Consider the following 24587-nt stretch of genomic DNA (forward strand, 5'->3'; position numbering starts at 1 on the left):
GAGAGGGAAGGGGATTGTGTGTAGCAGCGTGTACTGCGAAGCAACATAACAGGGACAGAGTATACAAGAGATGCAAATTCATAAATGCAAGTATGAGAGGAACTTTACTGCAAGCAATAAATAATAATAACAAGTTAAGTCACTGTGTAAAAGTCTCAATAAATAAATAAATAAATAGCGGAGAGAGAGAGAGAGAGAGAGAGCTTCTCTCGTTTCCTCCTTTCCTTTCTCTCTCTCTTCTTTCGAGAGAGAGAGAGAGAGAGAGAGAGAGAGAGAGAGAGAGAGTCTTTTCTTCCTCTCTCTCTCTCTCTCTCTTTTCTCTTCTTCTCCTTCTCTTCTTCTTCTCTCTCTCTCTCTCCTCCCCCCCCCAAGGAACTTATTAGTGAAATGAACATAGCACTCTTTGTAGTACGCTCTGCACACCAGAGTTCACCTATGTTTGTAACGAGGGGAGAGAGAGAGAGAGAGAGGGGGGGGGGAGTCGGGTAGAGAAGAAGAAGAGAAATGAAAGGACAGAGAGTGTGTGAGAGAGGAGTATGGAGGGATGAGCGACAGAGGGAAAGAGATATACTCTATCCCGCGAATGTCTCGAGCAAGGTCACGCATAGAGGTAGTGAAGGGGAGAAAGCGAGTGGGTGGAGTGAAGCAGTACACGCTGCTACGATCTGGTGCAGCCGCTTTACACCCCCACATGCAAACCCGTTCCCGTGCAAGTGTTCATTGGTCGAACTCTCTTGATTCACTACTTGCGCACAGACTTGCTTTCGTTCGCGCGCTCCAGAGTTTCCCGTGACAGAGTATAGACAGAAAGAGAGAAGAGGAAGAAAGAAAGAAAAAGACAGACGAATAAAGAGAGCAATATGACTAGAAGGCGAAATTTAAAGAAAAATGGAAGCAGGAATACACTCACGCACAGAGAACGAAGATTGTCTTAACTCACACAAATATGCATAATTGTTTTTTGACATAAAACTGCTAAAAATGAACGTTTGGCGCATCAAAATACAGTGAGAAAAGCAGCGTATTTTTATCAGCTGCTGCTTCGTGTGAGGTAGAAATGCACCAAGTCAGAAAATCAGAGATCTGATGCACTTCGAATTCTGTTTGGGAAGATATGAAACAGGAAAAGGAAGTGAATAAGAAAATGAAACAAAATATGTATACTGCCCTAATTTCTTAAGAGAAATCATGTGCCCAAGGCAGGCATGTATCTAGAAATATGTTTCGGGGTTGGGGGTCCGAACCAAGAGTCTCAATAATAATAATAATAATAATAATAATAATATATAATAATAAAAATACAATACATAAATTAATATTATATTATTATTACACGATTAAGTAAAAAGACTGTATAAGAATAGAGAAATAACAGCGCATATTCATTACGTAGCTAACCTATAGTTACGATCAGCATATTTTACATAAGAACAAGTGACCTGGCAATGAAATTAATGTCAAATAGATGAATAATTGAGTACTTATCGAATAACAAAAATTATGTTAAATGTAGTTGGAGAAAAGTAAGTTTCTGATTAAAATTTTATGCACGTTAGTTTTAGTAATAGTGTACATAAATCTTCTTTGTAATGTCATTCAAAGCCGTATGATCCCAATATAATCCTTGCCTTCTAGAAAGTTCAGAATAAATTAATAACCATCGATTATCCAATAAATTCTAATATTTTCATTACTCAATTTTAGTACTTGGTAAGTCTTTCGGGGGGTCCGGACCCCTGGACTCCCCTAAATACGTCCTTCGTGTCCTTCAAACCCCTGGACTCCCCTAAATACGTCCTTCGTGTCCTTCAAACCCCTATAATCTCAATATAATCCTTGTCTTCCAAGAAGTTCAGAGGAAATGATGCAACAAATGATAAACGAGTATATTTTCATTATTTAATTTTCATACTTAATACGTATTTCGGATGAAGGGGGTTCCAGACCCTCTAAGTACGTCCATCGTGCCCCTCAAAACCCTATGATCCCAATATAATCCTTTTCTTCCAATAAGTTCAGAGGACTACAACAAATTCTAACCGAGTATATTTTCATTATTTAATTTTAGTACTTGATAAATCTTTCGGGGAGGGGGTCCGGACCACCTGTACACCCCTCTAAATACCTCCTTGGCCCAAAGGTCGTTGAGACCCTGCCTCCTCTTCAGCCCTATTGTGGTCGATAATGAAGGAACATTCTGAAATTATAATTCGAGCACTGAATGCTATGAAATAATCCTAATTTTGTGGCCCTTTCTTTTCAGTTCTTGCCCAGACCGCCCTGATCCGTGTGGGTGGGAGGCATTCAGCAGAAAGGCCCCCAACCCCCAGGTCCTCTACGGGGCCCTAGTCAGCGGGCCAGACGAGAATGATTACTACGAGGACGAGAGAGAGGAATACGTTTACAGTGAGGTGACTCTTGACTACAACGCAGGATTCCAATCGGCAGTAGCAGGTCTTCGATACGTCCAACTTCAGGCCAACAAGAAGCATTAGGATTAGTTATTAGCCTAATCAAACCTTCATGTATTTCATAGACTACAATAATATTGTACATTTCAAACCTTCTGTGCTGGTAACAGATATAGCTACTTTCTTGAGCTTTTATCCCACCTATCATTACTCTCTGAATAGCTAGTCCACTTGATGATAGCATTTTAGTAGAAACATTAGATATTTGTATAAAGTTCAGGACATATATAAAGAAGCTCGGACCTTTCCTCACACAAGATAAGATAAGAGTTTCTTTATGTCTGTCCGGAACTATAAATCCTGTTTTCAAATCAAAATGGTGTTAAACGTGTTTACATTCCATACCCTGTGATGTGCTAGTGTCATGTAAAATTTGGGCGAATCGTTTTAAGGTAAATTTCGTTTTGAACTGGGGACCTTGACAACCGTAGTTTCTTACCAAATATGTACCTAATTTTACCTTTTGAGTATAATAACTTCTTATCTAATGGGGCCCCATGCTGCAAACATTCTGGCTACGTTGCTAATTGTGAATGCCTCATACATGTATGTATACATTTTATATATTACTATGTAACTTCCTATTTTTATCAAAGAATTTCAACACGTTGTTCAGTCTTTCTCACTTAAATAGCTTTTTAATCCTAATGTTGCTTTGTGATCCATTCTTATAGCTGCTTTATTTTTTTACGTTTGTTGCAAATGTACAAAAAAGTACTACTTAGCTACGTAATTAATAATTTAAATATAATTTTAATTATTAGAATTTAACTATCAGCAATAGCAGTGGGGGGATTAATTATTTATTAGAGATACTTGCTCCATTTGACTGAACATTTATTACAGTTCAACTTTCTCTAACAATCCCACTTATAATGTGTAGATTTCTAATATATTTATGTCTTAAAACTTCTCTTTTTAACAACAAGCAATCACATTTAAATAGTTCTTTTGTTAAAGAAATGTTCGAGCAGTAAGTAAATTATTATTATTGTTACGCAAAATTGTGCATAATATTTTTAATGTAATTTAAACACACACATATATAAATAGTAAAAGATAAACCTTAACGATATTCACGAAAACTTTGTTACTTATATTGGGATGTAAATATTTTCTATCTTGTTACAAAATACTGTGGTAACACTGTGGTGATTCAATAGTGTATTAATTGAGTTTTAGCATATGATGGCAAAATTTTAAAGTAATTTTACTCAATTTATTTTAGGCTTAACGTTAATTACTTCTAGGCTAGCTCCAATCATATGCGTAGTTAAATTTCAATTAGCGTGGTGTAATACATCGGTATTATACATAGCTCCCTCTACTTAAACATTAGAACATATTTATAGATTAATTTGGGGTTGTGGCCCTCCTTGTCCCCTTTTCCGAAGCTCCAAATCTATGGCTCTGTAGCCATGTAAAGTTCCGACCATAAATGTTTTTATATGTTAATGTATTAATTAAAATATATTAAATAAAGTAGTTGCTCGATGTATAACAATATCGATGAAGTTTTAAAACCTGGTGTAAATTCAACATCTTTAAATTTCTTTAAGACTTAACACAGTTCCTATTTTTCACCAGCAACAGTGTAGAATTATTTTCGTACCATCTCTGGCTATTCTGTATTTCCAGCTTGGGAAAACTGCAGAAGCTTCCAATCAACAAATAAGCCGTCATCTCAACCCAGCACCTATCGCTAACCCTCTTGCTCACGCTGTACACTGTTGGTAGATTCGCTTGCTAGTTTTCTAACTCTTCTTCTATTTACAATATATTTCTTTACTTGCAATTCGATTGGGTTATTTATTCACAAAATCATACCAAAACGTTTAGCTGTAATTCTTCCGAGTTATTTTTCTTGCTTGTGTGAGAAATTAAAAGATTTACAACACTGAGATTTGTAAATAATGCTCTGTTTTTGTGTAAATGTATAGATTGATATATTGTGTAATAGTTACACAATGATTTGTAATGTTGTGTTGTACATAGTGATTTCATTCTTTAAGAAACAAGCAAAATAATAATGATCTAGCTACTCTGATCTCGCAGTAATATCAGTGCATAATCACTATAATAAATGCTCTTTTAGTGGTTGTAAAGTTGAAACTAAAGTTTTTCTCGTTTGCAACATTTTGAGATCAAAACGTAATACTATGTCTGTCATTGTTCAATCTGGTATGGTCATGAAATGTTATCAAATCTTTGAGGAAAATGAACTGACATTTGTAATAATTTAAAACTTTTGCTATATTATTTTGTGAATTTTCTTTCTGTGTAACATTTCGGCACTATTGCTGCATTAACATGTTTTGAGTTACAAGTTTGTAAACCAAGTATCTTGCCATAAACAGTATGTATGTTGGTATTAGATTTTTGTAATGAACTAAAAAATGTTATTAATTTGATATCATAGCATAATGTTTCTCTGAAACGTAGTCGTTCGCAATAGAGAACAATACTTAAATTATAAACAGGCACATGTAAATAATATTTCACTTTGTTGCCTTGAAATTAGCTGATAGTAGTGTAGTCTCAAATGACTAAGACGTTTAATTATACACAATATCCGTACAAGATACGAATTAACGAACGAATTTTGTTGGATTATTAAATATTATTTACACTATACAGGGTGTTCATATAGTCCCGGTACCATTACAAGAAAACGTAGCTCGGAAACTACATGCAATAGAACAATGCTGTTGATTGCAAAATGAGCTACAACTCTCCATGTTGATATGCCATACACCTCAATGTGCGCCCCTCTAGTTGCTCTGAGAACATCAAGTCGGTAATCCACTTCTGCCCATACACGCCCCAGCGTATCACCAGTAACCGTTAGGATACGATCCGTTATTCCTCTTCGAAGAGTAGCTACATCTGGAACAGGAGTGCGGTAAATATAATATTTGACATACTCCCAGAAGAAGAAATCCAAGGGTGTGATATCAGGAGAGCGCGTTGGCCAAGGAATAGGTCCCTCACAGCCTATCCACTTGCCAGGGAAATGCCTATCAAGAAGACCTCGAACATCCTTGAACCAATGAGGGGGTGCCCCATCTTGTTGAAGAAATATGGTTGGCTGGAATTCCTCCAACTGGGGAAGAAGATACTGTTCAAGCATGTCGTAGTAAATGTTACTGGTATTGGTACCGGGACTTTATGAACATCTTGTATAATAGTGTAAATAGGATTTACACTATTATAAATTTAAAAGAACTATACTTTTTCCAAGTTATTCTCGTCACTTCCTATCTTCTCCTCTTTCTACTTGCATTCGTATTTACGCACGGTGATTCGTTCTTGTTGCTTTGTTCCATTATTCATTTGTTTCTGTATTCTGCTAAGCTGTTTACTTCTCTGTAGCTTCCACGATGTATAGTTCGTTTAGCTATTTGTCTGATATACCAAGTTGACTCTTCGATCATGCTTAATGATATGGTATGTGATTATGTATTGGCTTGGGCTTCTCTTGCTATAGTTGAAGTCCTGATTTGAACGCCAGTTCGGTATCTTTGACATAGCTCGAGAGGAAGCAGACCCAACGCGTATGTGGTTTCGAGCTAGCACCTGCTTTTCTGAGAAGCGCGGTTGTCGCTTTCACCTGCAGTGCTTAGACATCCGATACGAACTGCGATGACGTCACGCTCCCAAGGTCTCCACATTGTAAAAAAAAAGTGAAAAAGCACAACGCAATAGCACAACCTAGCAGAGATGACCGCAACCTCTCACTATGAAACCTCTAAAGAAACTGAATTGGCAACATTTTATTTACTACACGTGGACGTGACAAGTACGGTCAGTTCCTAAGACGGACGCTATTGGTGGGGAGGGTTTGAGGGGAGGATATACTTCCACGTGGACTTGACATATCGTTGTGAGTCAGAGAGAAACTGATTTTTCGAAACTTTCTTTGTAGTAAAGTGGCGTTCGAATCAGGGCTTCAACTATATCTGCAGGCCTTAAAACACCTTTGTTACTCTCTCTGCCCATGTAATCTAACATTTTCTAATATCATCACAATTCAAAGGATTCCATTCTTTTCCTTTCAAATTAGTAATTTGAAGATGTTACGTTAATGTAACAACACGAAACGAATAATAATGTCAAAAACTAAAAATACAATGGAAAAATAGATTTATTTTTGTAACACTCCTCAGAAAACGTACAAGAATTAAGTAATTAGATTAAATATTACATCGATTTTAACTTTTGTTTTATTATGAATTTCAATTATTTTTCCTAAGTCATTTTTAATAACTCCCTTGGTTCTTTGTGCCATAAACTAAACCATATCTGTACGTCAATATGCTAATGTTTGTAAATTGTTAAATAATGCATAATGCTTTTTCTGAAAGAAATGTTATTTCCTGATAATAATTACTAAAAGAGTTGAGAATTCATGGAATGCATGATTTATGAGTGTTTTTGTACATATGGTATGTTTGAAATTAAAGATAATATGTAAAAAAAATATCAAGTTTTGTCTTCTTTCTGTACGATTTCATATACACGGCCCTGCATTTTGTAAAAAAAGTATTGTTTTCAAATCAATAGATGATTCTGGAAGTATTTTGAATGCTGATCACGGAAATTACACAACTTTCTTCCCATCACGTCAGAATTTTTCCCTAGGTCAGGATTTTCTGCACGTCACTAAGTTCAATCAAAACGTCATGTTATAACATTGACATTCCTATTTTGCGAAGGAAACTTTTATGACGGATTTCGAAATATAAAACTACGTAATCAAAGTCTATACAATTTCCATGCCAATATGTTACGTGAAGGTTGAAGGTGGGTTAAATGCTTACTATTCTATATGCAAAAAATTGGAGGATTTGTATTGTAGAAAACCAATATTTTACTACCATCTAAGCAGAGCCATCTGTTGGGGAAATGGTAGAACTACACATATTATTGTGAAATTAAGGCAGTTAATATATTGCTGTTTTCTATAAAAAAAACTAGACGTTATGGGTAAAAATGGATTTCATTTTTGAAATTAGCATGCTGAAATTATTCAGAGACGACAGTCATCTGCGAGACATCCAATCCCATGTCGACCGCTGATATCAGTGTTTTAAAAATTTGTTACAAAGTCCCAAAATTAGCACACATACATTGAGTACACATAAAGTTTCATCGGCGTTTGTTATAGGGTCAATCCATATGAAGTCATACAACCTGGTTGCTTGACCATTTTTTAAAAAGTTTATTTTTTGTGTGGTGTGAGCCTCATATGTTGACAGTTCAGAAGCACTATTTTACCTATAACCGATTTGAAGATGGCGGGCATTCTTTTGCCATGGCGTGCGTCATTTTCTCCATTCGTAAGCATCAGCGGTAACCTTTTTATCTCAGCTCTGGTAAGTCCTACGACAATGAGACAAAATCTGTGATGTTAAGCACATTATAGGCTATAATTATATTTCTGTGTAATTTTCTAAATATTATTCCTTCATAATAAATTTTAAGGTCAAAATTGTGTATTTTAATCGCTCAAAATGACATTTTGGACATTTGGGGGGGGGGGGGGAAGCCAGTTTGTTTGACACTTGAATTTTTTTGTGCAAGTACCTGTGTACTAATAGAGTATGTCGAAATTATTTGAAGCTTGAGACATTAATATTTCTTTTTCTACAGGGTCATAAACATGTACTTTTTGGTTAAAAAATTCCAAGTTCAGGGTTAAATATCTCTGGTGGGCAGTTGTTTAAAAATCTGAAATTTGTACACAATACAGTACTCCATGATAAGTAACTTCAGTAAAAATTTTGAGTTTGAGATTTAATTGGTTTAAGAGATACAAAACTCGTGACAAATTCAATATTTTGTATTAAATATGGTATGCCTAATTTCATTTATTTTTAACATTTTGTGTTAAAATTCTGCGAACTGTAATTTGGAATGTCAATGAACAACATTACAATCCTGAAATAGATCTGCAATAAAGTATATATACGAGGGCGTGCTGAAAAGTAAAGCTTCCTATGTTTTTATTTTCTTTGTTACCTTGTAAACGCATTTTGGATTTTGAGGAACCATACATTACACTTATAAGACTTTCCCGCTACTCAATTGATGGTTTCAAACTTCTATTGCCAGGGGGTGCTGAACTTTTCGAGGAAAATGGCAGCATGTAACCATGCAATGTTGGTGAAGAGCCTGAAGTAGCGTGCAGTGATCGAGTTTATAACCGCAGAAAATGTGCTACAAATTGACATTCATCTGAGACTGAGGGCATTTTTTGGGGATGAATGTGTCACAGCCTATAGCGTATGCCATGTGTCATATCCATTCTTAGCTTACAACTTCTAATGTGAACTTCTAAACCAAATTATAATTTGAACACACAGACTGCTATGTCAGCCATACAAATTTACAGATTGTAATAGTCCACTAAATTTAGCATATTATCTGTGTATTCTTTGTGCACATTGCATTCAATTATTCATTAATTCAACAAGATATAATTTAATGCATTCTGCGCCATCTACTGACCTTTTCATTTACAAGATATTTGAGTAGGTTCTTGTTTCAGTGTGAACTAGGCACGTAACTAGAAATATGTTTCGGGGGAGGGGAGTTCAAACCAAGTGTCTCAGGAATAGTAATAATAATAATAATGTTTAAATTAAAATAATCATATTAAATCAAATTAACACTAATTAGTAATTACAATACATAGCATAATACACGAATAGGTAAAAGGACTGAGTAAAAATAGACATATAACTGCGCATATTAATTACGTAGCTTACCTGTAGTTAAGATCGAAATAATTTACATAAAACAAGTGCCCTAGCAATGAAATTAATATCAAATAGATGGATAATTGAATATTTATCGAATAACAAAAATCATGCTACATGTAGTTGGAGAAAAGAAAGTTTCTGATCAATATTTTATGAATATTATTTTGAGTAGTAGTGTACATAAATCTTCTTTATAATTTCATTCAAAGCCGTATGATCCCAATATAGTCCTTGTCTTCCAATAAGTTCAGAGGAAATTATACAACAAAGGTTAAACGAACATATTTTTCATTATTTAATTTTAGTGCTTGATAAGTCTTTCGGACCCCCTGAACCCTTCCTAAATACGTCATTGGTGTGAAGGTACTCATTTCTATGTTTTGGAAATGTTCCCAGGTGTTAAGAGTTCCCTAACGGTAGGATTTAAAGATGAGAAATAATGATTGTAGCCTCTAGCAAGAAGCAGGCACCATTGTGCATGACCCTGATCCCCGAAAGGACTATTGAGCGAGTCGAATGGAGCCGTTAGATTAGTGGACACAACAGGAAGAGACTTTTGCTCAACCAGCAGGTGGTGGCTGACAAATGAGCTATTTAACAGTCTAGTGGGTTACGAAGAGGACATCCTTTTAAAGACTGGTGGAATGTGGTCAAGCGCTGTGTTCCAGGAAAGCATTGCTGTTAAACATCAAATAATCCAATAGGTTGGAGTGCGTTGAAGCCAAGTTTCAGCTGATAAGAATTCTTGGTACGTGAGTGTTCAGGAGTGTAATCGAGACATCCAGAAGTCTTCAATATGAAGTAGAAATCCAACCTACTTTATGTTCCATAGGCTAACCGTGACGTGCCTACAGTTTAAAGTGGGTTCATTGATTGAGTTGGTGTTTTAAGTCCACTTTATGTACAGTAAGGCTAATCAGGACTGCCATCTGTTATCGAAAAGTTACCTCAAAATAGTCTTTAGTTCCCCCTTAAATGCTTGCGTTGTTTCCTTCCTTCCTACAGCAGCCCCGTACCACGATTTATTTAAAGGGGTGGGGGCAGATCAGAAAATGTGGAACAAAGGGAAGATACGAAATGCTGTTGGATTGATTAAGTTAGGTTATTTTACGCCCACTTTTCTGATACTTTGGCTAATCGCGACAATGTGAGTGATGATATGATGAATTGATAAAGGAACACCCATGCCCAGTCCGAGGATTCGAAACCGGAACCATGGCGGCGTAGCGTGCTGTCCTAACACTCCGTCATGGAGTCCTTGTTATCTCACAAGCTAGACCATCGTTTCTCAACCTATGGATCGCGACCCACTGCTGGGTCCCGAGGGGGCGTTTGCTGGGTCGCGAAGTCGGGCTAGAAAATGTATTTAAAGTGTCTTAAAAACCTATTGCATTTAAATTACTAAGATATATTGTTTTAACAACTTAAACGCAGCCCATGTTTACGTAGTCTAAACTCAACATTTCTGTTATTCGCCCTCTGCCATTGCTTTTTACCGGCATCTCTCTAATGTTTGGCCCAAGGGAATCGGATATCTATTGTTTTCGTTTTGGTCACAGCAATGGGTTCTTAATTATCTGTGTGTCACATGCAAGGCGACTTAAGGTGTCGCTTGATATTTCCGATCGCCGTTCGGATGAGGCATTATTTATTTATTGAGAAAATTCCAGATACAGCATAGATGGCCATTTTACACTGAAATTGTCAACAATGAAAACACAATAATAATAATAACCAAAAATATATTAAAAATAATTATTAAAAGTAACAAAATAACAGAAAGAGAATAGCAAATTGACAAAAAAATGAGCAAAAGATGGCACTATTTGATATTATTTACAAACATTTCATCTAATAGAAGAAAAAAATATATCAATTCTTGATGGGAGGTCATTGTATTGTATGGCAAGTCGGTTTCTTTGTATCAAATAATATTGCATTACGAGTTGTGCACATCCTCAAGGAGTGTGTTGCAGCGGATTTTACCATTCACAATTTTGTATAAGTAACTGAAATCATTCTGCAAACATCGCTGCTGATACGAGGGTCACTATTTATATTTTGAGCCTAACAATGAAAAACAGGAATTTGGCATTGAAAACTGCTTTATTGTTTTTCGAAGTATTCTCCTTTATGGTCAATACACTTTTGCATTCGTTCGAACCATTTGTCAAAGCAGTTTTACCAATCTTCTTGAGACACCTCCATAATATGGTTTTAGAACGCATCAACGGCGTCTTCCGCCGACGAAAATCGTTGTCCACGCAATTTATTCTTGACATTCGGGAACAAGAAGAAGTCATTGGGTGCCAAATCAGGACTGTACTGCGGATGACCCATCAATTCGATTTTTTGACTGTTCATAAAGTCGGTTGTTAGACGAGATGTGTGACAGCTGGCATTGTCTTGATGAAGAATGATCCGAAGGCGTTTGTTTGTTTTCCGTATTTGACCGAAGACCTCTGGCAAACAAATTGTTGTGTACCATTCAGAGTTGACCGTTCTACGTTCCTCTAAAGGCACAGTTGCCACATGACCAGTTTTCCCGAAAAAACAGGCGACCATTTGCTTCGATGTGCTTCGAGCGCGAACAAGTTTTGTTGGATTGGGTTAATCTTGAAACACCCATACAGTCGACTGTTGTTTACGTTCCGGCTCATATGCATATATCCATGATTCGTCACCTGTTACAATCTTATATACGTCTTTTGAAGCACCACGATTGTATTTATTGAGCATTTGTTTGCACCAATTGACGCGAGGCGAGCGTCTTTTTGAGTTTTTGTCAAATTGTCTGGGATCCAACGAGAACATACCTTTCTCACAGCTAAATGATCATGTAATATTTTATATATGCTGGTGGAACTAATGCCTATGGTTGCCTCAATCTCACAGTATGTCACATGACGATCTTGCAGTATTAGGTTTTGCACAGCATCAATGTTTTCTTGAACAACAACTGACTTTGGACGACCTTCGCGAATGTCGTCGGTGAGCGAATGGCGGCCACGATTAAATTCGTTATACCAGCGTTTCACAGTGGCAAAGGATGGGACTTCATCGCCAAATGTGGAAGTCAGTTGATCGATGCACTCTTGTCTTGATAACCCACGTCGAAAATCGTAAAAAATCATCGCACGAAAATGTTCACGAGTTAATTCCATTTTATTGTTGTGCACAATCTCCAAGGCAACATAAACAACACAAATCAAGCTATTGACAAAACATTTGAAGTACGTTATGGTCAATAATGCCAGACGATTCCGTGCAAACGTCAAATCGTGCCTAACTTCAATCAGTGTTGCCAAGGCTCAAAATATAAATAGTGGCCCTCGTAAGCAGTTTGTAAGTTGAGAAAAGACAAGAGATGCGGAGATGAAAAATTGCGTAATGAGGGAACCCTAAATCGAACTATAGCTAGGAAGAACTGAAAAACTGATTCGATTCTAGAAATTTGAGTGAAACACGCTATGGACAAGACAGGAGAGCAGTATTCTATGATTGGGGAAATTAATGATTTGAAGTATAAGGTGAGGGCTGAGATGTCAGTAATTTCAGTGAAACGATACAGTAAACCTAAGAGACGCATGGCCATTTTTGTGCTGCATAAAATATGTTCTTCAAATGTGAGTTTTTGGTCGAAAATAATGCCTAGGTCTTTGTGAGAGAATACTGCTTGGATGTTATTGCAAGACACGAAATAAGATGACTAACAGGTTCATCTCGAGAGAGATGGTGAGAGTAGTACACCAGGATGTATATGTTGTTATGTCATTCTGAAGATAATTATCGTTGCTCATGCTGTTCCCCACCTCATATTTGTATGAAAAGGGATTTTCTTATCTGCTTCAACTGAAAAGCAAGTACAGAAATACAGTTGACGAACACTCAGATTTACGACTTACGTTAACCACCATTGAACCCAACATAAAACAGCTTATGCAGAAAAGGCAGCCACAACAATCACATTAGTTTGGCGAGTATTTTTCTAAAAATTTCAGCTCGTGTGTTTAGTTAGAGAGTAAATTAGTCTTTTAAATTACATATTTACTTTTCTACAATAAAGTATGTGTAATTTGTTTAAGCAAGCGTATGACAGGGCTTCTTAAAGTACTCGATGTTAGCAAAAATATGATTTTAAACTGGGTGCACACCCCTACAAATAATTCTACCGGTTCCCAGTGATGTGCGTCTACGCGTAAACAACGATAGTCTACATTCTACACGTAGACTATTTTATACACGTAGATTACGTAATCTAGGTAAACAACATGGCAAAAGGTGATAACCTAGCAAAGGGCGTCATTAAATTAAAATAAAATTATACTGCGTATCAGTTGCTGATGTGTGAGGAGAACGTTTCATACTCTTTCTTTCAAATTCGAACAATTTCTCACCTAGGAAGAGACCTAATATAGGAAATATTCTAGTGTTTTATGGGAAAAAGACCACTCTTGCCTCACGACTGCCATCTGTTGTTGTTTTTTGCATACTATTTATCTTCTTCCATAGTTGATAATAGAAGAGAAGATAATTTTGTTGTAAATAGGATTATTTTCAGTTTGTTAGGAACCAATATAGTTGAAAATGTCACTTTCCTTTCATGAAAGCCTTGAAAATTAATTTTAATGCACTTTAGATTGTCTACGTAGTCTATGTAAACTACAACCCAATGTAATCTACGCGTAGATTACGTGTAGTCAACGCATGTTCCGGACTGAGAAATGTTGGGAACCACTGAGCTAGAATTTTAGCGGGTAGGTCACGGGTTCATCGCACAAGTCATTGCACCCGCCGGGTATCGAACAAGCTGCCGGGTTGTCTCAGCTCGGACGTACAGGAGGGATTTGCCACAAATATAGTCACGCACACCCACTCGAATTATTCAGCAGACGGCTTTAAACAACAAAGATGCATGCCTCTCAGTGTACACGCAGACAAACAGGTAAACGACCTATTTGGCGGACAAAACGGTCATGCCAAAAAGAAACGAAAGTTCCTTTGCACACACCCGTGAACAAATGACTAGCTTAGCCTGCGTCGATGACAGGGCGCAAGACGGGGCTAATAAGTGTTTATCTTAATTGTCACCGTCTCGTCTGTACCCAGTGAAAGACTGGGAAGCGAATGCAAATTCGCTGTCGTGCAATGTTTAGACGCGGTCATTGTTGCCAACTGGGTTCTTTTGGAACCAGATCTGGTTATATTTCCCACTGCTCCTGAAAATCACAAAATAATTGCAGAAGTTCCAAGATGCATTTATATTTTTGTTTATATATTACAGCCGACCTCCGCGGTGGAGTGGTTATCGCAGCGCGCTACAATGTCAGGGGTACCGGATTCGAATCACGGACTGGGCGTTCTCTGTAAGTATCTCTTCATTAATTTCATCACATCAACAGACATCTTCGCGGTTAGCGAAAAGTGGCAGAAAAGCAAAGTGAAATAAACCAAATTAATCAACCAAAGATTGTAGTTTTTGTAACTCTACGTCACTTTTCTATACTCTGTCCAGGGTATGTCTGGAGAAATCCAACGAAAACAAGTTACTGCGCAAGTAGTGACGCGAGACGGCTCCACCAATGAACACATGAGAGGGAATGGGATTGTATGGAGGGGGAAGCGACTGTAGTTACCAGCCTTCGCAGCAGCTTGTACTACTTCGCTCTGCCCGCTCGACCCCTCCCCCTCTCTGCCGTTATGCGTGGCCTTGCTCCAGAGCTAGTCGAGACAGAGTACACTACCCTTTTGGCCAATCGCGACGATGGGGATGAGTGATGCTTAGACACTCAGAACCAGGGTTGTTAAAAGTCTAGGAATCCATGCATTCTTTTTTTCCGGGTCAGTTTAAATGCAATGCAGGAACCTATTTTTTCAACGAAACAATAACCAACTTGGACCGAATTTAAATTGTGCGAGAAAAAAGGTTCCGGTCCTGTTACGGATCCAAATAGAGCCCATTAGAATGCATGGTTCATGGACCGAATTTTAATTCAGTATGAAAAAGGTCCCTGGACCGTATTTAAATTCATCCGTAAAAAAGTTCCTGGACCGAATTGAAATACTTTACAGATAAAAAGGTTCTTTACGGTCCAGAACCAATTTACGCTTACTGATTTTCTCTCCTGGACCGGAATTGAATTTATTTAAAATTCCTGGACCTTTAACAACCCTGCTCAGAACACGGTGCCCTGACCGGGACTCGAACCAGGAAACTTTGGCGGCGACAGAAGCGCCAAGATGTGAAAACGTATTCAAAATCTGACATTTCTTGTATTGCTAGCTTCTATGCGATTAGGTACAGTCAGCGTCAATAAAAATGGAACGCCTAGATTCCGAAATACTCTCTTCTCTGCATGACGTTGTGCGCATTGCATAACTCTACGTTGATGGTAGAACTTTCATTGAAAATGTACTATTGACGTTGGCATATCAACGTAGAGTTACGTAGGTTACACATATAATGACATTTTTATTGCTGGTGGCTGTACAAATCACGTGTTCCTGTGCTTGATTCCCTACGACAGTCAGATTCCAATGGTCCAAATCTCATTTTAAACTGCATGTTCAGCTACGTTTGGTCTATTGGACCTTAAAGCTGTCGTGAAGGGCCCTCGGTTCGATCCCCGGAGAAGGAACTTTACACAGTGATCCGCACAGCACTGCATGTTAAGGTCCGAGCTTGACGTGGACCTGAAACAAGGGCGGTGAAGTGGTAACTCTATCCTCCTTGTAATCAAGAAATCCCGGGTTCCATTCCCGGTAGAGGCGCTGTCCTTTGGATCCCACTTTATATTATAAATTCAGTCCCAATCAGTACATATGTGCATAAAAGCAATGTACGCATACAAATATATTTATTTAGTCCAGAGGTTTCACTGTTCTACTGTTGGTCTGCATAAAGTTTATATTATTTATTTGCATCTACAGGGAAAAATGTCTTCAGTTACAGTGGCAATGATATAACATAAATGAAAAGTTACATATAAATATGAAATAATAAAGAATGTGTATATCGAATAATACCAAAGTGTACACGCCTTTTATTATTATGTAAATATTATGGCACAAAAAAAATATTAATTATGTATAGACATTTTAAGGAAAGATTTGTGAGGAAAATTATTTATTGACAATTATTGATTGTCAGGAATTGCCATTGCACTTTTGCAACACGCATAGTATCTATAATCTGGTTGTACAACACAATTTTATAACGAATTTAAATTAAATCAACACTTTCTTGACCTCTCTCTTTCCATGTATATGTGGGTGTGTGAAGGAGTGTGTGAGTGAGTAAGCTACAAGAGCTAGTTAAGTAGATCTTCTACCTATGTAAGGATTTAATGTGAGAATGTTGAACCAATATGTCTTAAATTGGCACTAGAGTGCGCGTCAAATCTCCTGCATATGGCCTTGAAAGGCTGAACAGCACCAGCGAATCACAGACGTGCGGCGTTGCCTATTTCCGTGACCAGGCGTTTCGCTCAACCACGCTTTCTCTTTTCCGTGTGAGATTTCGACATGGCACCGTTGCAGTGCGCTGCTATTGGCTATCGCCATATGCAGGAGATTTGACGCGCACTTTAGTCTAGTTTTTCTGTTTTGTAAACTCTTATATTCAGTTTATTAATATATTATTACGTTTATCTGTTATTACAAGGGAAGAGATTTATACAATATTAAAATCAATGTTATTGTGTATTATCTTTGCGAATCGTGATATGTAAGCTCCAAAAATGCTGTTTTTTTCTATATTTGTACCAGGTGGTTATAATTAAAGTGACGGTGTTCAGAGTGGTACAGCACGGGCTGTAATTAGAGTAGCAGTCTGAAACTTCGTAGATATGCTAATGAAGCAATGCGCTCGCGAATTATGTAAAAAAAAAAAAATAGTTCCAATTCTCGCCACCAGGGTAAAAAACGGCGCTGTAAGCAGTCAAAACGTGGTATTTTCCATAACTCTGACGTGAAAGTCGGTGAAATTGCCTAACCATTGTGTGAGCTCCTTGGTTGTTGTTGGTGACGCTTGTTGCTTTTTCCTTTAGTAATGTTCATGTAATTCGAATAGTGAAATTGTAGCGATATTTTATTACAAAGAGTATTGTTTTCTGCGATTTATAGTGTTTTTCCTGTAACTATACCAAGTTTTGACTGCTTACAGCGCCATTTTTTACCCTGGTGGCGAGAATTGGAACTATTTTTTTTTTTTTCATAATTCGCGAGCGCATTGCTTCATTAGCATACCTACGAAGTTTCAGACTGCTACTCTCATTACAGCCCGTGCTGTACCACTCTGAACACCGTCACTTTAATTATAACCACCTGGTACATAACATTTTCCGTCATATATTCCATTTTCATGCTAATACTACATTTTCTCTTCTTCTGTTAAATACCAAAGGTTTACCGTTCATCTGTATTTTGTTCGTATTGTACTCTTTTATTTTAAATCTTGACAATAGACAATGCATCTATCATTGCAACATTGTTGTCAACAATAGGCAATGCAAGCTCAAGATTTCGCGGTGAAATTCATTGCATACTTTAAGTATACTCATTGCTTCATGTAATATTGAAGCATACAATACAAATCTGTCTTTAGGGACAATAGGAGATTCACGATTCAGCACTCAAAAGAAAGTTTGGTAATCCATTGTTCCATTTTGCATTACAGTTAATGTAATGCAGTAGGGACACAAATTTATGGTAAATAAAAACTGAGGAGAGCGGTAAATAAAATGTTAGATCAGCGGTATATACCAGCGGTGGAAAAAAAAATGGTACACACTTTTTCATCATGAGAGGAAACAACATACAAGAGAGATATAAATTGATAAACTACTTCATTTTTATATACTGTACACATGCACAAGTACTTAGCTGTCCAACCAGAAAGAAAACATCAACAAATAATTACTTCATTTCTAAATTGCATATCTCAAGTGATTTATTCATTGTGCGTATTTAAAGGATATCCTTGCTGTCCAACAAATAAAATAATTACTAGTGCACATACACAAACACATGTTGAAAATCACATGATGATAAACAAAATTCATTCATGACTGAACACAAATGACACCATTGTTTCCCTTGATGTGCGGGAACAGACTAATCTTATCGCTGCTACAGCTAGCAAGTTCAATGAAATTGGAAGTTGAGTAGTTTTCGAACTGAGATTATGTGCATGGAAAATCCAAATTTGCATCGTCTTCGTGACGTGATCGAAGATAAAACGTTCTTCAGGTGGAAGTGGTAGGAAACTTTAGGCAAACGTTTCGTTACAAATAGACAGTTTGCACGCAAAACCTCGATTGCCGGTTTTTGCGTGTTTTCTACTTAATTTGATGATATTTCACGGTTATTTCGCGAAAAAGCGTTCATTTCGTGGAAAAGCACACATTTCGCATTACTTCACGAATAAAATACATGGATATTTCATCATTGTGGTTGTAGTTACGTGCAGAATGTTCAAAATTGCATCTTTTTTTCACATTTCGCGATGTCCCTATAATGGAGTCTAAGCCTAATATATATTTTACGCAGTTAGGTGAGCAGCTTAATAAAAATTGAAATTTTTGACAATTGTAAGTCCATATCTAATACTTAATTTTGAGTAACTAAATATATATTTTCATATCTTACACTCTATTAGTAAGGTAAAGGGGGGACAGATAGCGCACATTTTCAATCAACGCAAAAAAGCTGTTTAATTATCTTTTTATTTACTTTCAATGTACTTTACATCATTTTTCAGTTCTTGATGAACAATAAAAATATACGATGGCTAAGTTCTGTATCACCATGTAGCGACAATATGCACTCAAAAAATATTAGCTTAGGCATCTGAATAGAGCAACTTCTTCTTGGCAGTCCGTGGTTCTATTTTTTTCACTCTTCCACACGCTTAGCTCTAATCAGGATAAACTGAACAAGTTTCATGGAACCAGCTTGTGTATTTGATGCATTTTATCCAGTCAGCTGTGTACGTTAAATCTTGGTACAGTTGTAAGCACTGATTCATTTTCATTGTCGGTAAAAGATTCGTTGCTGTCACTGAACATAAGCGAAGATGAGTTCGATACCGGGTGGAGACACAAGAGGTTCGGATCCCACTTTTAAACTGTAGGTCCAGTCCCAATTAGTCTTCCTGTGCATAACGTGAACCAAAACTCAAACTCAATAAGCGAAGGTGAACATGAGCTGGTAGCCTTAAATCCGGCAATTCCACAAGTTCTTGGAAAGAAGTCGCCTTCACATGTAGACTCTGGTTTGTGGAATTGTCGACTCGCTTCCCAAACTTTCATCTTCTCCTTTATCACACGCTGTGCAGCTTTCTGATGTCTTCCTCCGTCCAATATGCTCGTTCCGTTGTTCTCTGGCACGGTCTGGGCATATTTCTGTAAACAACGTGGAAAGAGTAAAGTCTGAGGTAATGAAACGAGTAGAACATTTGGTTTGTGAGTGATAAAACGATAGTATCAGATTCCGTTGCAAATTACTGATCTTGTAAACTTTCATGTAAATATAAAAAAAGCGCCGCCTTCTGTCCGACTCAACATTGTGCCATCTTAACCCACAACGTCGAGATGAATATTTTCACAAAAACCTCACCAGATGGCAACACTGACCTGAATATACAAAACAACTATGGAAGTGCAATAGACAAGTTTCCCGAAAATGCGTTGAAAATATCTTAATTGCTTCTTATGTGAAATTGGAATACCTAAGAAGCTTGTTAATATGATAAAAGTATGCACCAGTGAAACAGAAAGTAAAATTCGTGTGGTATTAATATGTCTGACAAATTTACAATTCATGATGGATTAAAACAAAGAGATGCATTATCTCCATTGCTCTTTAATTTTGCATTACAAAATTGTTAGGCTTATTGTTAGGAAGGTAAAAGAAACTAACGAATGACTCAAATTAAACTTAGCTGTTAGCATATGCAGATGATGTAGACTTACTTAAGAGTAATTCTAAAATATTTTTCAAAGCAGCTGAAAAGATAGGTTTGGAAGTTAGCAAAAAGAAATCTAAATATATGCTTACAGGCCGAAACCAAGTGTTAGGTAATAATGAAAATTTAATTATTGATAACAACTCGTTTGAACCAGTTTCCAAATTCAAATACTTAGGAGTAATATTAACAAATGAGAATTATATTAAAGATGAAATAAAAAGTAGGCTTAGTTACTTCTCTCTTCATAAACTTTTGTCTTCTCGTTTAATATCTAAGAAACTGAAAGTTAAAATATACAAAAGAGTAATTTTGCCTGTAGTATTGTATGGAAGCGAAACTTGGTCCCTTATATTGGAAGAGGAACATAAATTGAGAGAATTTGAAAATAAGATCCGTAGGAAAATATTTGGGCCTAAAAGGGATGAGGAGACAGGTGAGTGGAGAAGGTTACATAATTTAGAACTGCATAATATGCATTCATGTCCAGATATTATTAGAATATTTAAATCAAGAAGACTTAGGTGGGCAGGCCATGTGGCACGAATGGGAGAGGAAAGAAGAGTTTACAGGATTCTTGTTGGGAAGCCTGATGGTAAGAGACCTGTAGGAAGGCCAAGACGAAGATGGAGGGACAACGTTTAGATGGACCTAAAGGAAATCGGTAGGGATGGAAAAGAGTATATAAATCTTGCTCAAGATAGGGACAGATGGAAGGCCTGTGTTGCTGCAGCCATGAAACTTCTGGTTTAAGACGGCTAGAGAGTTAGTTAGTTAGTTCTTATGCAAGATCTATGATGCTTACAAAATAGTAGTAATAAATTTATTTCACTAAGGAGCTATGTCCTGACGACGTAAAAGCCTTGTAATATCGCTGTTATCTGATTGATCAACACAACGCTGGCTTGTTCATCTGTTGTCTTTTCCTCAAAACTGTGCAAAAGAGGTGCCAACGGCCTGCCTCTTCTCTGCTAGTCACGTGCTACGCCATCTGTCCGCCCTTTACTCTACATGTAAATCAGATCCTTGGTTACTATTCTGTTCCTAACCTATAAGAACAAATACTTATAATACCTATTGTTGACAACTTCTTGGAAGTAAGATTGCCGCATATCGACAATTTCTTAACAATTCGATGTCTTATCAGCGTTTGTACTCTAAATCACGCCCTGAAGATATGGTCTCTTGGTATACTTGGCTCCTTGTAGATGATGCTTAACTACGGTGATTTTTGTCATTGATAAGTAGGTCTTTTCTACAAGCTGATTTGGCAGCACTGTTCGTTCTTCATGTAAACAACATGCAAACAAACCTATGTCGTGCACGGCACGCAAATATTTGCTGTCTGAGCATCTTTTAATGATAGGCGACGAATTCTCTTGCTGTGTGGGCTATACAACTAACAGAAAAGGGTTTTAATTGAGTCCAAAGTACCCATTTAGCAACTCGGAGACTTCATTAAAGTCACCTCCGGGGCTAGTGTTTGTGTTTCATGTTGGGGTGGGTAAGGGATGCAGTCAAGTTCACAAAAAGAACAAAAGATGGCGGTGTTACCGTGAGAAATTGCAAAGTCTTTCTACGCGGCGATTAAATGTAATTTGCAAGCCATGTAGCAATTCAAGGACATAAAATTTGCGTTTGCTTTGCTGAAGACTGACAAAAAAATTCAAAACATACTTTAAGGGTCCGATATAACTGCAACACATGTATATGGCACAGACGTAAACCTAACCTAACCTGCTTACTTAAACTCTGTAATGCAAAAGTAAGTGAATCCGTCATTGTAACTCCTGCATGACCTATTAAAATCGACAACTTGAATGCATTGAACAACAACTATAAAATGTGTCTCCGAATGGAAGACCTATCAACTTACTATTTTTTCAAGAAATGTTCCAAATAGTGCAAACTTCAAAAATATATTAATAAATCAATTTTTGAAAAATAGAAAATAGTAGAAAAACTCACTATTTATAATGCTTTATGTGAATAACGGCAAGTTGAAAGTCTTAATAATTCTCGAACTAAACAATAGTATTTTATATCTTGTAAGTTTACGAGATGTTTTTTAGAAGACTTTAGACGAACTGAACCCTGAATATAAATTTTTTTTATTTATAAATTTATATTTAATAACATTTTAAAGATAAATACAATTTACATACAACCTAATTTGATTTCTGAAAATGGAATGAAAGAAAAACACATAGTCACTGCAATTAATGACACGAAAATAGTGAAAATTATTTAGAAAATATTTAGTTATGAATTTTTCATAAGATCGTTTCATTTCTTTGATCAGGTTTCAAAATCGTATCCTTCACATTCGCATGATGTAGTGGAAGAAAGAATTTCCATTCAATACTTGGAACGTCCAGTGCACTACTTACTTGCGGCGTATTTTATGATTTCTCTGTAGTTATCGCCCACAAGTATATACTATTGTCAGCCATTGAGGTATCCATGAACCAATGTTGCTCTGTACTTCTCCATTAGAAATAAACAGATCTTGGTTGACATCAACGGCACTTACAACAAAGATAACCACTCTATGACTATAATTGCTGGAGGATCTTTCATGATACAGAACTTTTATTATTCCAACATCCTGATATTGACAAAAGTGGATCAAAATATCCCATTCTTTCCATGTCAAAACGAGTATACTAGAGGGATGTCTCCCAATAACTATACATTTCCTGAAAGCTTTAAGTTCAGAACACTTTTCTCTTCATAAACTTTTATTCTCTTGTACAATATCTAAGATACTAAAAGTTAATATATACAAAACAGTAATTTTGCCTGTAGTATTATATGGATGTGAAACTTGGTCCCTTACATTAAATGAGAAACATAAATTAAGAGAATTTGAAAATAAAAGCCTTATAAAATGATTTGGACCTAAAAGGGATGAGGAGACAGGTGAGTGGAGAAGGTTACATAATTTAGAACTGCATAATATGCATTCATGTCCAGATATTATTAGAATTGTTAAATCAAGAAGACTTAGATGGACATGCCATGTGGCACGAGAGTTTACAGGATTTTTGTTGGGAAACCTGATGGTAAGAGACCTGTAGGAAGGCCAAGATGAAAATGGAGGCATAACGTTGAGATGGACCTAATGGAAATCGGTATAGATGGAAAAAATTGGATTGATCTTGCCCAGGATAGGGACAGATGGAAGTCTTGTGTTGCTGCAGCCATAAACTTTCGGGTTTAATAACGCCAGAGAGTAAGTGAGTGGCTTAAACTCAGAACCTTTCAGCCTTCAAGATCGGACAAGTTAAGAAATTGCAAGTAAAGAAACGGCCTGGTGTTGAAATGTTATGAACTGCAATAGCTTAGATGAGTTGATAGCAATCACACTGTGCAACATAGTTTGGATAGCACTTCAAACTTCAACTCATCTACGTAATGCAACAGCACTGTTGCTTTTGTTTCTTGATGACTAAATAAGTCGCAATGATATGCCATGGGTTCACGTCACTCTAAAAGCCGTAAATCTTTTGAAACCAGGACAGTTCCATTGCATGCGATCAACAAATATTCAAAATATCGAACTGGATTCAGTGGTTCTGGGCTGGCCGGAAACGATAAAGCAGTCACCATGTTGGGAGGCTCCACGTTCAAATGACCATCTTAAAATTCATGGTGGTGTTCTTGCTAGAAGAAGCTAGATATAAACTCAGGAGCAATCCAAATTCCTTCTTATTTGGTACAAGGGATCCATTTCTTAAAGCTTGACATGTGAAGGCGACTGCACGTTCACATCAGACTACAACGTGTGTACTCTACAAACTGCATAATGATGCAGTCAATTGTAACACAGTAGCTGACTCAATATATATCTAAATGTTGAAGAATAGTGCAAGTAAGGAATTTAAAAAGCCTAAGACTCTCAGTGTGACAACTTAAATGAGACAGATCTTCACACTGTTCACCTGGGAAAGCCTTCATGAAATAAACTTCTCTTTATACCTCAAATCTCAGTGCAATCTGTAGTTGGCTTTTCACGCTCAAGATCATTACAACCGAGCACGAGGTAATATACTCCGTCCCAGGTATCTACGGAGCAAGCGAACGAAAGTATGTCTCTGCGCAAGTAGTAACTCGAGAGGATTCGACCAATGAAAACTTGCTAGAAAGTGGGATTACGCGGAGGGGGAAAAGGGACTGCATTTACCAGCATTTTGCATCAGCGTGTTCTGTGTTGCTCCGCCCTCTCGCTGTCTCCCCTTCTCTACCATTATGCTTGGCCTTGTTCCAGAGATTCCCGGGATAGAGTATAGGTTATAGGTGTTGCATGGGAAATCGTGCCTGTAGTACTACATTATACAAATGTAGGATTTGAATTGAAGACCTGATCAAAAAAGGAACCGATAA

At 37.0% G+C, this 24587-nt stretch overlaps 1 protein-coding gene across 2 annotated transcripts in view; it reads left to right on the forward strand.

Annotated features, from left to right (window-relative positions):
- The window catches only part of LOC146002497 (endoglucanase E-4-like), a 108477-nt gene extending 101537 nt beyond the window's left edge, over window positions 1-6940 (forward strand). For both annotated transcript variants that reach the window (XM_083140379.1, XM_083140378.1), the window contains exon 9: window positions 2264-6940. In XM_083140379.1, the coding sequence (XP_082996505.1) occupies window positions 2264-2495 (232 nt within the window). In that variant the 3' untranslated portion in view covers window positions 2496-6940. The remainder of the gene's footprint in view (window positions 1-2263) is intronic.
- The last annotated feature ends 17647 nt before the right edge of the window (window positions 6941-24587 follow it).

Source organism: Lepisma saccharinum, chromosome 18 (assembly GCF_977018435.1).
Source record: "Lepisma saccharinum chromosome 18, izLepSacc3.1, whole genome shotgun sequence".
Lineage (NCBI taxonomy): Eukaryota > Metazoa > Arthropoda > Insecta > Zygentoma > Lepismatidae > Lepisma > Lepisma saccharinum.